Source organism: Danio rerio, chromosome 11, assembly GCF_049306965.1.
Source record: "Danio rerio strain Tuebingen ecotype United States chromosome 11, GRCz12tu, whole genome shotgun sequence".
Lineage (NCBI taxonomy): Eukaryota > Metazoa > Chordata > Actinopteri > Cypriniformes > Danionidae > Danio > Danio rerio.
In genome coordinates, this window is record NC_133186.1 from 38,206,008 (window position 1) to 38,222,500 (window position 16,493).

The 16,493-nt window shown below is 34.8% G+C and overlaps 1 protein-coding gene across 47 annotated transcripts in view; it reads right to left on the reverse strand.

The window, feature by feature from the left end:
• itpr1b (inositol 1,4,5-trisphosphate receptor, type 1b) overlaps positions 1-16,493 on the reverse strand; it is a 246,804-nt gene that overhangs the window by 42,942 nt on the left and 187,369 nt on the right. For 34 of the 47 annotated variants that reach the window (XR_012387284.1, XR_012387288.1, XR_012387287.1 and 31 more), the window contains 2 exons: positions 14,835-15,066; positions 11,214-11,342 (listed from right to left, as the gene is read on the reverse strand). Coding sequence is in view for 39 of the 47 variants with exons in the window: in XM_073916982.1 (XP_073773083.1) it covers positions 11,214-11,342; positions 14,835-15,066 (361 nt within the window). In the remaining 8 variants the exon portion in view is untranslated. The remainder of the gene's footprint in view (positions 1-11,213; positions 11,343-14,834; positions 15,067-16,493) is intronic. The other 13 variants (XR_012387289.1, XR_012387286.1, XR_012387285.1 and 10 more) reach the window with 1 other exon arrangement.

A 16,493-nucleotide genomic window follows, 5' to 3' on the forward strand; every position in this document is an offset into this window, starting at 1 on the left:
AAATTGAACTTTATTTTTCCGCTGCACAATGTTAGCCCTGAATTTCACTTGCTGAGAGGTTTTGTGAAATCACAGACAAAAGCCTGAAATCTGAGGCAACTTGGACTCAAAAAATTCTCATTTAAATGAGAAACACAAAACAAAACTACAAAAAACAAAAATAAAGGACTAAAAACCTGAAACAACATTAAAAATAGTATTTGATAAATTTGATTAAAAAAAGAATTCGAACTTAATTTTACATTCACAATGCACAATTTTAGCCGTGATTTTTGCATGCCAAAAGGTTTTGTGAAATCACAGACAAAAGGCTGAAATCTGAGGCAAATCAGACTGAAAAAAATGATAATAATAATAATAATAATTAAAATGAGAAACAAAACAAAACCATAAAAAAATTTAAAAACAAAACAAGAACCAAAAACTTTTAATAAGATTAAAATAGTATTTGTTAAATTTGATAAAAACAACAACAAAAATTTACATTTACACTGCACAACTTTAGCCCTGATTTTTAAAAAAGTTTTGTGAAATCTCAGACAAAAGCCTGAAATCTACAGCAAGTTGATGCTCGGTCAAGCAAGCGACAATCACACAGCATGAATTATCATAAACTCGATCAGAGAGAATCACCAAAGTGAATTCAATTTCAAGCTGTTTGAAATGAGTTATGACTAAAAAAACACATCAGCGATGACTAACAGCCAATGAGAGAGCAGGACACGGTTCAGCTGAGAGTTTAGAGAAGAGTTACAGAACACAATCTCAGAATAAATAAGCCTTACAATAACATTAAACAGAAACTAAGGAACATTTGTTTGATCAGCCTTAGCACATCGCAAACGTATTTATTGACCTCCAATTGTTTTATTTCTTTTTGCACAACACACATTGTTTGTTCTCTATCTCAACAAATACTTCCTCCTCTATGATCTTTTTTTCCCCCTTTTTGCTGTAAATCAGCGTTCATCCCACGGACATTATGAATGGCAGATTATTTAAAAAATGTCTTGCAGGCTATCATTTGCAATCTTTCATGTGAACTTAAATGATCTTATCACTTCTTGTGTGTGTTTATAAGACAGACAGTCATTAGCTATCTTCCATCCACCTATTTTTGGGCCTTTTGGATATGCACATAAAAAAACGGTTGATGGAAATGCCAACATGTGCATACATTTTTAAATAGCACATAAAAAACACATGCACGTAACTGAGTAGGATAAACTTTTTATGGGATAAAAAAATTAGCATGAACTACAATGAAAACACTTTACAGAACATATTCCAGTATACGCATTAAAAAAAGTAATGCGGTTTTGTTATAAGAAACCATGTAATGATAAAAAAAAAGTGTGTGAATGGAGAAACCAGCAGGCTGAGCACACTGTAAAACATCTGAAATGTTGTTTCGGTCATTCTAAAATGCCTTAACCATTACAGTGGTAGTGTTATTTAATTAATAAATACCTCCAGAATAGTAAAGAGCGTCTGTGCTCTGTGTCTCAACCCTTCAAATGCCATCACGTGTTCATTGCGTGTTCACAACGACTTCAGAGGCGCAAGTAGCCTAATTAAATAAAGAAAAGATTCACGCAGCTTCTCCTACCACAGCAAATTTAGTTTTTACTTTTGATATTTAGTGCCAGTTATTCAGGAAGTGATGATTTTGTTCTCTTTGACTCATTGGATGAAAACGTTGCTTTATCTGCACGTCTTTTGCGATATTCTAGTCTAGCCTGAATTCCACTGTAGATAGTCATGCAGTGTAAACTTTGCCTTAATAATAAAAAACATATGTATGTATGTCTTTCTTTTCTTTGTCATTCCTTTAAACCCTGTTTTAACACATTTTAATTAGTTTTTAATTATTTTGAATCATGTTTATTTTCTTGATTCTTTTATACTTGATTACATAAAGCACTTTGGATTACCATTGTGTATGAATTGTGTTATATAAATAAACTTGCCTTGCTATCGAAAAACATGCAGCATGAACACAATCAAAAAAATCTTGTGTTTTCCACAGAAGTCAGTTAGTCAAACTGGTTTGAACAATATTTGGGCAATTTTTTTTGTAAACTGGAATTAAATGTTAAGATAATGCACACAATAGGGCATATGCAGAAGTATGCGGAAGGACTTTTAATTTGTCTGTAACCTGGGTCAAGTGCTTCTGGTGCACTGTATGCAGTTACAAAATCAATGCGTTTAAGGTCTGTTTTCTTTTAAACATCAAGTATCTTTACTGCCTGATTGGTATACAACATAAAGTGGGTCTCAGAATGTATAAGAAACACTGCATTTAATGACATTTTTCCATGTCATGTCCTTAAAATACGACCATTTATTTTACCTCAGTATTTTCAATGGAGTTTCTGTGCTAGCCTGCTGATCCTGACGGGTGCATGCGTGTAAACAGCGTTTCATCTCGTTTTACTCTTGAAAAACTAAATGAACACTGAAGTCTATTTAACTGATTGTATTTTAATAACATTACAACATCAATTCTGCAAAAGGAGCCGTATGAAATTAAAAAAGTCACATTAACAATTCACCAGAAGTTTATCAGCATGAGAAGAAACACTAGCCTGCATATACCCTATTATAGGGTTATTTTGCAAGCCAAGTCCATTTAAAAATACATATTTCTGTATATTAATGAAAACTGTATTTCACAGAAGAGTCATGAGGGTAAAGGGAGAAAAAAAAACACAGCACTTTCATTTTTAGCTGCAAATGCAGATGATATGCTAAGATTACATTTAACATCATTACCCATGATGTGAAACTTTGCTTCTGTACAAAAGATCTAAACTGGATTCCCTAAAGTATTTGCAGTTTCACCTGTTAAACATGTTGAGGCACATTCAAGCCCTCAAGGGAAAATGCTTTGGAAAAAAAAAGTTACATAACAAAGACAGAGTGACATATTTGAATATACGCTCAGGTTTGATCAAGATTTTCCATCAACCACCTTTTTAATCCTCATTTAAGTCCTAATCAAGGTGTGTGTCATTCAAACTTACTGTACAGCAAGGTCTTTATGTGTATATATGCATAAGTAGGATTGCTAAGCATGTGTGTGTATGTGTGTGTGTGTGCAGAGAAGAAAAATGAGGTCAGTTGGATTTGCAGGATGGTTCTCTCTCTCTCCCGCCTGCGAGTCGACCACATGACAGGTGCTTGTTACATAACCCGGCGAGCTAAAAATACCACGGCTGAAAGATGTATGAGGACGGACTCACGGCTGAGAGACGAGCTGCGGTTTGGATCGACGAGCTGGAAATCTGCACAATCCGGTTCAGAGCCATTCTACAAACCCACGTCAAAGAGTCTGTTCTGCTCATTGATACAAACCTAAACACTGACACGCAAGGACTAAAAAATTGAATATAAAGCTGAAAATAACAAATTAAAGCGAGATGAGATTGAATTTTTTGTTAGTTGATGATTTAATGCATTGATCATGCAACATTCTTGATCATTGTCTTTGAATGAAGCACAAGATAAAGTTTGGAGAATCTGATAATCTGGCTTTAATTGGGTCAGATTGAGATGTAAAACAGTAAAACAAAATGAAATAAAATGATAAAATTAAAAACTGATGATCTAAAAAAAGATTTAATTAAATAAAATTTAAAAAGTTAACCAATGAACGAACAAGCAAGAATGCAAGTAAAAAAGTGAACAAACAAATAAAAAAATTAAAATATGTAATTAAAAATATGAATTAAACTAATTAAAAATGTAATAAAATAAAATTATTTAAATACTTAATTAAAAATGAATTTAAAAATAAAATGAAAAAAAAACAAACAAACAAAAAAACGAACGAACGAATGAGTGAGCAAGCGAGCGAGCTGAACACAATAAAACAAAATAAAAAAATTATGATCTAAAAAATAAATAAAATTAAATAAAAAAATAACGAATAAATGAGTGAGCAAAGGAACGAACGAAGAAACGAACGAACAAACAAGCAAGTGAGCTCAATATTCTGAACACAATAAAATAAAATAACAACTGATGATCTCAAAACATAAAAATAAAATAAATAAAAAGAAAAAGAAACAAATGAACGAACAAACGAATGAACGAACGAGCGAACAAAAACAACGAATTAAATTAAATTAAAAAATAAATAAAACTTTAAATATTAATTAAAAAAACAAAAACAAAACATAAACAAGCAAACGAAAGAACGAACAAACAAACAAGTGAGTGAGCGAGCGAGCTCAATATTCTGAACACAATAAAATAAAAAAATGATGATCTGAATTTTTTTTTTATTAAATTAAATTAAAAAAATAACGAATGAACGAATGAGTAAACAAGTGAGCTAGCGGATAAACGGACGAAAGAAAAACGAGCGAGCGAGCTCAATATTGTGAACAGAACTGGAATTAAAAGTAAAAACTGCAATTAAAAATTAAAAACTAAATAAAATACAGTGCAACCAATAATAAATAAAACTACTAAATATTTTTTTAAATCTCAAAAAACAATCAACTAACTAAATAAACAAACCACACCAAGCCTCAAAGTCATGAAAATGAGGTCAAAAGCGAATAAAGCATTACATAAACAATATGAGGTTTATTACAGTACTCCAAAAGAACATCAGTCTCTCAGGCTGCACAGAAATAGTTGTGTAATGTACAGTAACTGTTCCATCTCCACACTGGACAGGGAAGGGGTTTTATGCAGCTCTTTGACTGTAAAGCTCCTGATCTCCTGCACATTGAGGTTACACACACACTGACCTACTTTTGAAGTGTGTGAATGGCGGAGGGAAGCAAACACAGGAATCCTGCAGGGCCTCTCACTTGACCCTTACACATACTGTACTGAACTCTGCAGAAGAGCTGGAATAATCCTCTCTAGACCTGATGATTGCTATTAAATGTGCTTATAAAGACACCAGTGACTCTGAAAGGGCCTCAATGAAAATGGCAATACTGTCAAACAACATTAATGTAATAGGGGTGATTACTGTAGCTAGACAGCATGAATAGCAAATAGATTATAAATTCTGAATTGTTCTCATATTGCAAGTTATATTAAAGAGGTAAAACTACCTCAAGCTCATGTGGCGAGTCTATGGTATTAATAGTCTGCCATAAAAATGATCTAAATATATGGTTTTTAATGATTAATCATAAACATGTCAAATCTAATATAAAATTATACAGTTTGTTTCATTGAATTAAATTATTTATATCTTGTTATATATTTAATTTAATTTATATATAATTTATACTATGGCATTTCTGTGTGTAGTTTGCATGTTCTCCCTGTGTTGGCGTGGGTTTCCTTCAGGTGCTACCCCAAAGTCCAAAGGCATGCGCTATAGGTGAACTGGCTAAGCTAAATTGGTCTTATGTGTATGGGTGTTTCCCAGTAAGGGGTTGAAGCTGCAAGGGCATCTGCTGTGTTAAACATATGCTGGATAAGTTGACGGTTAATTCTGCTGTGGCCACCCCTGATTAATAAAGGCAATAAGCTGAAATAAAAATAAATGAATGATTTTATTATAAAAACATTGAAATAAAAATGCATAGTAAATATTATATATTATATAATAAATAATATTGATTGCAATTTATATAAATAATTTAACAATAAAAATGATGTAAAATAATAACAATTATTATTATATACATTTGCATGTTATATATAATAATATAAATGTTATAAGTAAATATTATATAATTTGACAATCTTTATCCTATATTTTGAATATTACTATTATTTTTTCTTATAAAATGATACCATATTATGTATCATTAATAATATTGATTGCAATTTATGTAAACAATTTTGATAAAGTAAATACACAAAACTAGTTATGATATAACTAAGTATAACTATAACTAAGTATAAAGTATAACTATAATAACTAAGACATACAGTTGAAGTCAGAATTATTAGCCCCCCTTAGAATTTTTAACAAATATTTCCAAAATAATGCTTTACAGAGCAAGGACATTTTCATAGTATGTCTGATTATATTTCTTCTTTTAAGTTTTACTTAAGTTTTACTTGTTTGATTTCGACTAGAATGAAAGCAGTTTTTAATAAAAATAAATAAATAAAATTATTAGAGACTTTAAGCTATATTTTCTTTCTGATCGTCTACTGAACAAACCATCGATATATAATAACTTGCATATAAAATTACCCTAACCTGCCTAGTTAACCTAATTAACCTAGTTAAGCCTTTAAATGCCACATTAAGCTGTACAGAAGCATCTTGAAAAATATCTAGTCAAATATTATTTATTGTCATCACAGCAAAGACAAAATAAATCAGTTATTAGAAATAATTATTAAAATAGAAGGGCATATATATATATATATATATATATATATATATATATATATATATATATATATATATATATATATATATATATACACATTTATTTCTTTTCAGCTTAGTCCCTTAATTTATCAGTGGTCGCCACAGCAGAATGAATCGCTAATGTATCCATCTTATGTTTTACACAGTGGATGCCCTTCCAGCTGCAACCCATCACTGGGAAACATCCACACTCACTCATTACCACACACATACACAACGGACAATTTTTAGCTTATCCAATTCACCTTTACCACATGTTTTTGGACTAGTGGGGAAACCGGAGCACCTGGAGGAACATGGGGAAAACATGCAAACTCCACACAGAAATGCCAACAGACCCAGCTGGGGCTCGAACCAGTGACTTTCTTGCTGTGATGCGATTGTGCTACTCACTGCGTGTTGCCCATAATATATTATATCATTTATATATACAATATTATTTAAATGCAATATCATAAAAAAAGTAAAAAGAATATAATGGGGAGGAAAACATGTTTCTCTTGAGTGTCATGGCCTTGACTTGTGCGCATGAAACAGTGGAAAAACACAACAGTCATGATGCAGAGAAATTGAACTGATCTACTTTTATAAATCTGTTAAATATCAAACGTCCGGCCTATAATAAACATTTGACCGTTGCTGATTGTTTTATAACCATGTTTACAGCATGTACAGTGTTTAAAATTCACCTTTGACATTTCCTCCTTCAGCTTTTATTTGTTTGTATTTTAAACCGTGACATATATTGCTTTAGACATTTCTGGCTCCCTTTGCTTTGAGAGCACAAGAGTTTTTCAATTGAAGACCCAAACGCTTGCTCGTGTGCATTTGGAGAAAACTGAACGGCCCAAAACAAAAGTCCCTTCGGAGCCTGATGCCGAGCTGAACAATGCAGAGTTTATGCCAGTCACAATGTGCCGCTTATGCCAGTCACAATGACTGGGCAGGCACAACATGAAAGAGAAACAAAGGAAGCCTAATGAATATTATTACTTACATCTGAAGGTAGGATCACAACACAAGTGGTAACACAAGCAGATTGTGCCTAAAAAAATAGGTATTAAAAATGCCCTAAAAATGTGTATACCTGGGCAAAAACACTAACTCAAACACTATTGTTTCCTCGTTCTCATGTAAAACAGTTGACTGTTGTGTTGTTCACAGGGACATTCATTAGCCACCCTCAAGATTTGTGTTTTAAACACGCAAAAAGTATTGTCAATATAAAATAGAAACTCATAAAGGTCTGAAAGCACTAAATGGAGAAAAAATAGAGAGTAAACGTTAATTTTTGGTGAACTACCTCTTTATTACCATGATTAAGGTTCACTTTAGGGCTGCACAATATATCGTTTCATCATCGATATTACAATGTGTGCATTCGCAGCATCTGCAGTGGTGAGTTGGGATTTTTATACTTCATCAGCAATGAAGAATGTATAATGTTATTTTACATTACACTTGATTATTCAATATTAGGGATGGGATTGATATGCTGACTTTTTGTGATAATTCTACACTGGTCTCACGGTTTGGTTCAGTTACGATTATCATGCCATCGATTTTGTTCAATTCGATATCTCGGTGCATCACAGTGCATTGACGACGCTTTCCATACACACTTTTATACTTTCTTCACAGCAGCAATTCTTAAATTAACATTTATAAGTATATATTTATTTACTATTTGTAATACAATTTTGTCCTTTAATACAAACAGTCAGATATACAAACTGTACCTTTAAACAACACGAGCATTTATAGCAAATAAACAAATATAAATTTCCCGCTCTCTTTCTGAGCCTTGTCTAGGAAGTTCTTTCTTACACCCTTACAGAAAGGGCTGCGATTGGTTTTAACGCGCTGGCGCTCTTCACAGAGGAGTGACACTGATATACGGCAGCGGCGATCACAGCTGATGCATGAGAGAGACAGTGGAAAAAACTCATAGTATCGCTGTAACAGCCGAGAGGAGAGGAAAAGTCACGGCAGCAGGTCAAATGGGCCACAGTGAGAGAGAGAGAGAGAAATGGAGTTTACTTTCATTCTCTCAATCGCAGTGAAATAGGGGCTTCTGCTGTAAGTGTCATTGAAAGACTGTCCAGCAAACACACATGCAGTGAAATTATGCACAGTTTCTGCGTTTTTAAGTAGTTGGAGCACTTTAAATACTCTCGTTCGCCTCCCTCGCCATAGTAAGCTACGGCGAGATAGCGCATATGAGATAAATGGCATCAGTATATAATAACCGCTTATAATTATTACTGAACCAATACTGAATTGTCAGCGTCTGCATCACGTTGCACTGAAGAAAGAATTAATTTTGACACCCTAGATAATTGGAACAAATTATCAATATGTGATAATTACTGTGATAATTCCATCTGAGATACTTCATCAATGTAGCTAAGTATTGATATTTATTTAAAGGTACAAACGATCTGGATTAGTTCATCAGCCTTGCACTGCTACTGTTTATCACTTAGGCAGGAGTACATAAGGTGGTGCTTCTCATAATGGCGGATTGAACACATATCAAAATATATCTGCTGTTGATAAAAGTAATACATTCTAGCTTTATGATACGTTTTCCCAGTTCATTTACAAATATCATGATATATTGTGAAAAGTTTTCTTGCGATATATCACATTCTATGATTTTCGGGGGCAAAATATCATGATAATATTGTATCGTATTACTGAACCTGAATATTTGACTACTTATTTTACTTTTATCTTTGCTTTACTTTATTTATTTACGCTTTATTTGATTCACTCCTCTATTATTCCAATCAATCTAAGTTAATGCTTTCACTCCGAATAGAGATTTTACAAGTCATCTGCCAAAACTGTTTAAATATCACAATGTATATCGCAGAAAAATAAAATATCGCAATATCAGTTGTTCCAATATTGTGCAGCCCTTGTTCATTTCACCTTAAAATGTAAAAAAAAAAAAAAAAAGAAAAGACAATTGTTAATTTAGTCACACAGTTTTTTCTTCATAAATGTTTGGTGCTTGAATGGCATTAGTAAATGAACAGCTGATGGTCATTTTTGGGTGAACTATACCTTTAAGCTGTGATGTAAGAGTGAAGTAACTGCCGGAGCTTTGTCTTTATCTGGGTCTCTGTTTTCAGGGTCAAATCTCAAACACACAGAGGTGTCGTATTCCTCTGACATGTATACAAACACACACTTCTGATCAGAAAAAGCAGGGAGAAGATAAACACACAGTCTTGACTGAAGCTTATGAGATTAGAGAAAGCGTGTGCGTGTGAGCGCTGGACTCAGGTGACAGGTTACGCCAATGATCGCCGATAAGAGGACAAGATCAATAACTAGGTTAGGCACAACAGTTATGTGCATCAATAATTTACATGAACACCCCGAAAAGAACACATACACACGCATATAGGTCAGAAATGCTTTCACAGGTGTCTGAAGTTAGATAATGCATCCACAGTTTACTTAAGCAAACAAGTAAATTAATCTTGATGATTTTTTATATTAATTGCATTGTCATAAAATGTAATGATTAATATTAAACTTTTTTTTAAGAAATGCATTAATAGTTAAGTAAACAAACAAAAAAATTAGAGATGTAAATAAGCTTAATTACATGTATTTATATTAAACACCCACACCCCCCACAAACACACACAGAAAATACTACATAAAGTATAATTTAGTAGTATATGTAGGAAATATATGAGATTCATATTTATTATTTAACATTTCTATATCAAAATAAATCATTCACTATATATTTTTATGTAAGGCATACAGTCACATCCATTAAACATGGCTTAAATGTTAAAACTGAAGAAATAGGTGAGTGTATTGTATGTTACGGAAATGGAAATGGGTGGAAGGGATCATATCACTTGGAATGAATGAATTATATAAGATGTGTTATGACGGCAGTGAGGCCGGCAGCATTTTTTATTGGAGCTCTGTTATGTAGGCCAAATTATGTCTTTCAGGGACTGTGTGCTGAAAGTAGGCCAGCGAAGTGTCAAGTTCCAGCATCTGTTGCTGGCTGAACTCAATTACCTCTATAAAAACAGCAATCGCTGCTCTAATGAGTTTAAAGTGTGATCAAAGTCGTGGTTAAATTTCTAGTAAGTCCGGAAGCATTTCTGCCGTTGAGAATATTTGCAATGTGATGTTTACAGAGTACTACAAACCAGAATATTTGGATTAAGGGATATTATTAATAATACATACAGTACCAATGACGCTACATATACTGGGGGAAATAAATATTGAACACGTCATGTTTTTTTTTCCTGCAAATAATATTTCTAAAAAAAATTTGACATGGAATTGAACCAGATTTTGGTAAAAGCCCAAACAATACACACATAAAAATTCAACATTCTTTCCCTGAAACCATTTGAGAGTTTCCTTGGCTGTGTTTGGGATCATTGTCTTGCTGAAATGTCCACTCTGGTTTCATCCTTATCATCCTGCTAATGTAGATGTTGGACTGAAGCAGCTAATTTACAATGACGAAGGGCAGAGGGCTGCTAAAGAACTACAGAGAAATTTCAACTTCTGTCTGGGTTTTCCCTGCCTTTCTACACCTCCCTTTCTTCATGTGTTCAATACTTTTTTATTAAATATAACTTCATTTGTAAACTAATTTGAAATGGGTTTTTTGCATACATGGATTTATTTAGTTGTTACCAACATCCAGTAAAAATTTCAAGTCAACAGCACCTTTAAAAATGTTTTCTGAGAATAATGGTGACGTGTTCAATATTTTTCCACCACTGTAAAAATCAGTTTAATATTACACATAAAACTTCACGTCAAACATTAAAAAAAAAATTTGTCTCACCTCCACGGACACCTCCACCTTCCAGTGGATAGAAGAATGCTACCAAGAGGTTCATGAGGACGGCGAGGTTAAAGGAAATGCTGCTCCAAAAGGACATGTTACGGGAACACCAGTACAGGATGGGCTGAGCTGGAGGAGGCAGCAAGTTAAAAATTTAATTCCAAGTGTTAAAAGACCATGCACACCAACACAACACAAAACACATCATCCCACAATGTTCATTTGGATACTATCACAAAAATAAAATGGTCTAACACTAAAGCCCTGATGCACACCATGTCAGAGCTTCACACAAGTGGTTCTGGCATAAACCGACAGTTAGAGAGTTTTATTGGAACTTTCTGTTAATGTTCAAATTCAGTTGCGAATACTCTAGTGTGAACATTCATGCACCTAGTGGAGGAAATCCAAATTGCAATACATTTGAGTTTTGATGGCTGCATCCCTCACAATACTATCTACGAAATGCTAATTAATACTTCAAGTATCCAGATGACCATCATACAACTGATATGCTTACTACTGATAAGGTGTGCATCCTATAGACATTTTACTATTCAATAAGGCAACCGATGAGGCTTTGTAAATAGTAGTAAAAAAACACAACTGACACTTATAGGTAATAATGACGACAACATTCAATAATTTTCTTTTCGGCTTAAGTCCCTTTATTAAACCTGGGTCGCCACAGCGAAATGAACCACTAACCTATCCAGCATATGTTTTATGCAGCAGATGCCCTTCCAGCCACAACCCAACACTGGGAAACACCCATACACTCTTGCATTTATACTCACACTATGCCCAATTTAGCTTATCCAATTCACCTTTAGTGCATGTCTTTGGACTGTGGGGGAAACCGGAACAGCCGGAGGAAAACCCACGTGAACACAAACCCACTGTGCCACCCTGATGCCCCTAACGGCAACATATGTATTGAAATGTAATGTGTGTTTATATAGCGCATTTATCTTGTATGGCCGTACCCCCAAAGTGCTTAAAAATCCTGAAGCGGTCTCTTCACACCACCACCAGTGTGCAACATCCACTTGGATGATGCGACGCCAGCCACAGGACAATGGCGCCAATGGGCTCACCACACACCAGCTATTGGTGGAGTGGAGAGACAGCGATAGAGCCATTTAAATCAATGGGAATGATTGGGAGGCCATGATTGGTAAGTGCTGATGGAGTGAATTTGGCCAGAACACCAGGGATAGACATCTACTCTTTACGAGAAGTGCCTTGGGATTTTAAATGACCACAGAGAGTCAGGACTTCGGTTTGACATCTCATCCGGAACACGGCACTCACTGAGAGCATAGAGTCCCTTTTATTTTACTGGGGTCTTTAAGACTCACACAGACCACAGGTTGAGCGCCCCCTGCTGGCCTCACTAATACCACTTCCAACAGCAACCTAGCTTCCCATGTGGTCTCCCATCCAGCTACTGACCAGGCTCAGCCCTGCTTAGTGAGTACCCGGTCTTGGGCTGCAGGGTGATATGGCTGCGGCTAAAATAGAATGTCTATATTATTATTATACTACACAATCCCCTAACGTTTTAGTTAAAGTATCAATTCACACTATTAACTTGTGGCATTTACATGCCTATTATTACGATGTTGGCTGTTTATTAATAAATAGCAAAAGTCATAGTTAATGGTTTATTAATACTGAAAATATATCTTAAAATAAAGTGTGCCCCACAGTTCAAACTACATAGAACATGGAGATTTTAAAAGCAATAAATGTATTACTGTACTTATGACTAATACCTACTGAGACAGTGTGTATTTTTCAGACATTGGTTTAACTGATTGCGTGACCAAATCGGATCACAGAAGATGGTAGCAGTGTTTGAAACTAGCTTGAAAAGTCACTATTTTGGCAATTCTCTTTTGTTCTGAAAATACAGATTGCACTTCAGGACTTATACTGTGGTCTGACATAGAAAATGATCTCACGCAATACAAGTGTTTTTTGTATGAGATAACAGATGATGTCACATTACTGCTCATCTTCTCCCAAGTTGAACTCTGTGTTTTTTAAAGATTGATCCATTATGTCATTCTTCCGGCTTCAATAAAATTACAGTGGCAGATGTGTGTTAGTTTCCATGGCCATCTCAACGACCATTTCTGACCAATCTCAAACTCGTATGTTACAGTTGACCCCGCGCATTTCCCATTACATCCAATCAGGACAACTCCCAATCGTACTAACTTTAGTAAGTCAAGAAGTCCTCTGAAAATATTGCTCATTCCAAACAAAACATTTACTGAATGTAGTTAGGGGCTGTTTGGTCAGCGGTGCACTTTTGAAGACGTGCAATTTAACAAACCGCACCTCAAATTGAAGTCAAAAACCATAGAAAGAAGAGCAGAGAGTTCAAAGAGTTTTTAAGTGTGGCCAAACCATATACGAGAGCTCACTGACCTCAACCACCACCTTTGTTTTGACCCATGACTCTTTTAGGAGTCTAGCAGGAGGATTTAGTTTCTAAGCTATGGCTATTTTGACAGGGGGGTTTTTGTCTGAAAAGAGGAACTGGAGGAGGGGACTTTCACACAGAGGCCGCCACACTCATGACTTGGGGTTGCAGCAATGGAACGTTGCTTCTACTTTGATTCAGACTGATAAAAACTCTGTCATCATCCATAAAGGTGCATCAGTAATTCACACCTTCTTTTTTTTAGCGACTCAAGGCCTTAAACCTCAAAGATCTGATCTAGAATTGTGGCCAAATGTCCCATGCATGTGAATTATGCTAAAAAATAATCCTCTGCAAGCCTAAGCATCTGTTGATTTGCTTTTTTCGACATGGTTCAGATCGTTATCTTGCGCTTTTTATCTTGTCATTGCGGTTTACCTCATGGTCTTCCTGTCTGAGAACTCTTATCCTTTTCCAAAGAAGCCATTTCTCACCGTCCCTGCCAATCTCTTTTCCAATGAAATAAAACATTGAAATTTGATCATGATCTGCTTTTAATTCAACAGTCAGAGGTGCACGGGACCTAAAAATATCTTTGAAAAATTTTTATGTCACTTTTGGACTAAATTCAAGCACTTTCCAATTGAGAACGGCCGGTATCCCAATCCCTGACTGCTGAGGAGTTTCTGATTCAAGTTCAACAGGTTTCAATAGCTGGTACAATGCCATTTGGAAATGGCTCCAGGAAATGGTGGAAAATGGCCTTCAGAGTTTCTCATTTCCCATCCCTGATTGATTAGATCCCTCACTCATCTTATTTCCATAATCAGCTTTCGTGATGTAGGCCACTATGTGTGTTTGTTAGGAATTCATTTAGATTCTCCCTGAGCCGGCTTTACCTACTGCTTCTCAAACCTTCATTCTCAAACACATAGAACTAAAAACTTCACAATATATTATTTACTTTTAAGATTTGTCTAGCTTAAACAAGTGAATACGTTTACATCCCCTCCCCATGTCCCTGGCTTTAAGGGGGTCAGGGCAAGACATGCATGAACCAGCACCAGTGCACCAAAAGTGGCCGCACTGCTCAGAAAGAACCCTGATGGGTCCCTGGAAGCTCTGGGGAATGGAGAGGATGTGTAAAGCAGCTTACTAGGTCATAGAGGAAGGGAGTGTACACGCACAAGGCACGGAGTTTGCGTTACCAGTGGCCTCTTGAGTACCTCGCAGCTTCTTCTGCCAGTTCATCTCATTAAAAAGGTCTTCAGAGCGCAAGAAGAAGTCATTGATCTTGCTGCCCTGCTCGTCGCGTTCTGTGGTGTAATAGACGCGAAGCTTAGACTCCTGGGTTAGGAATTCGCAAATGTTGGGGACGGGAAATACAATCTGTTCCATTGTGCGATCCAGGCGGACGATCTGTAAGAGAAAACAAAGGGACATCTCGGATTGGTTTATAGAGGTTACACTTGTAAAAACACAACTAGATGCGCAACCGAGGATATCTTGCTAATGAGTTACTGACATCAATATTTTTATCACAAAAATCATAATAATTTATAAGTAATTGGCCATTTTCAGCCTCTCCCATAAGCGTACAGTGTTTAAATAGGACTGAAGACTCAGAAGTAAACACGCAATGATATGACTGGATTTGCATATTTACAAATATTCAAAAGTCTGGAAGGGCTGGTCTCTTCTTTAATGTTTGTTTTCTGCGTAGATCTGCATTTCTCTCTCATTATCACAAATTGGGGCGGAGCTAAACAGGCTCAGATGTACAAGTCAATGATGAACAACTTTTGTGGAGGCGGAGTTTAGCCACACTATTGCATAATGTTAATTATTATTAGTAATAGTATTTATCTTTATTATTACATTATAAAAGTTTTTGAGTTGATGTTTTTTTAATTCAGTACACTTTTATTTGTCAAAAGATATTTGGCTTCTGCATAGATCGTATCACAAATCGGGAGTGGAGCTGAACAGGCATGTGATTTACAAGCAGATGATGAACATCCTCTGTGGAGGCGGAGTTAAGCCACATTATTACATAATATTTATTATTATTATTATTACTATTATTATTATTATTATATTTATTATTGTATAATAACAGTTTTTGAGTTATTTTTAAATTCAGCATACTTTTATTTGTCAAAAGATATTTGGCTTCTGCATAGACCGTATCAGAAATTGGGGGTGGAGCTAAACAGGCAGTGACATACAAGTAGATGATGAGCAACTACTGTGGAGGCGGAGTTTAGCCACACTATTACATAATGTTTATTATTATTTTATTTAAATTTTTTTTTATTTTATTAATATATAATAAGAGTTTTGAGTTGATGCTTTTTAAATTTAGTATACTTACATATGTCAAAAGATGTTTGGTTTCTGTGTAGATTGTATCACTTATCATGGGTGGAGCTAAACAGGCAGTGATGTTTAAGTATTAATTAACTACTTCTGTGGAGGCGGAGTTTAGCCACACTATTGCAAATATTTATTATTATTATTATTATTATTATTATTATTACATAATAAGAGTTTTTGAGTTGATGTTTTTTTTATTCAGTTTACTTTTAGATGTCAAAAGATGTTTGATTTCTGTGTAGATCGTACCACAAATCGGGGTGGAGCTAAACAGGCATTGATGTACAAACAGATGATAAACTACTTCTGTTGAGGCGAAGTATAGCTACACAATTACATGATATGTTTTATTATTATTATTTTATTTACATATAATTACATAATTAGAGTTTTTAAGTTGATGCTTTTTAATTTAGTATACTTTCATGTCAAAAGATGCTTGGATTCTACATAGTTCGTATCACAAATCA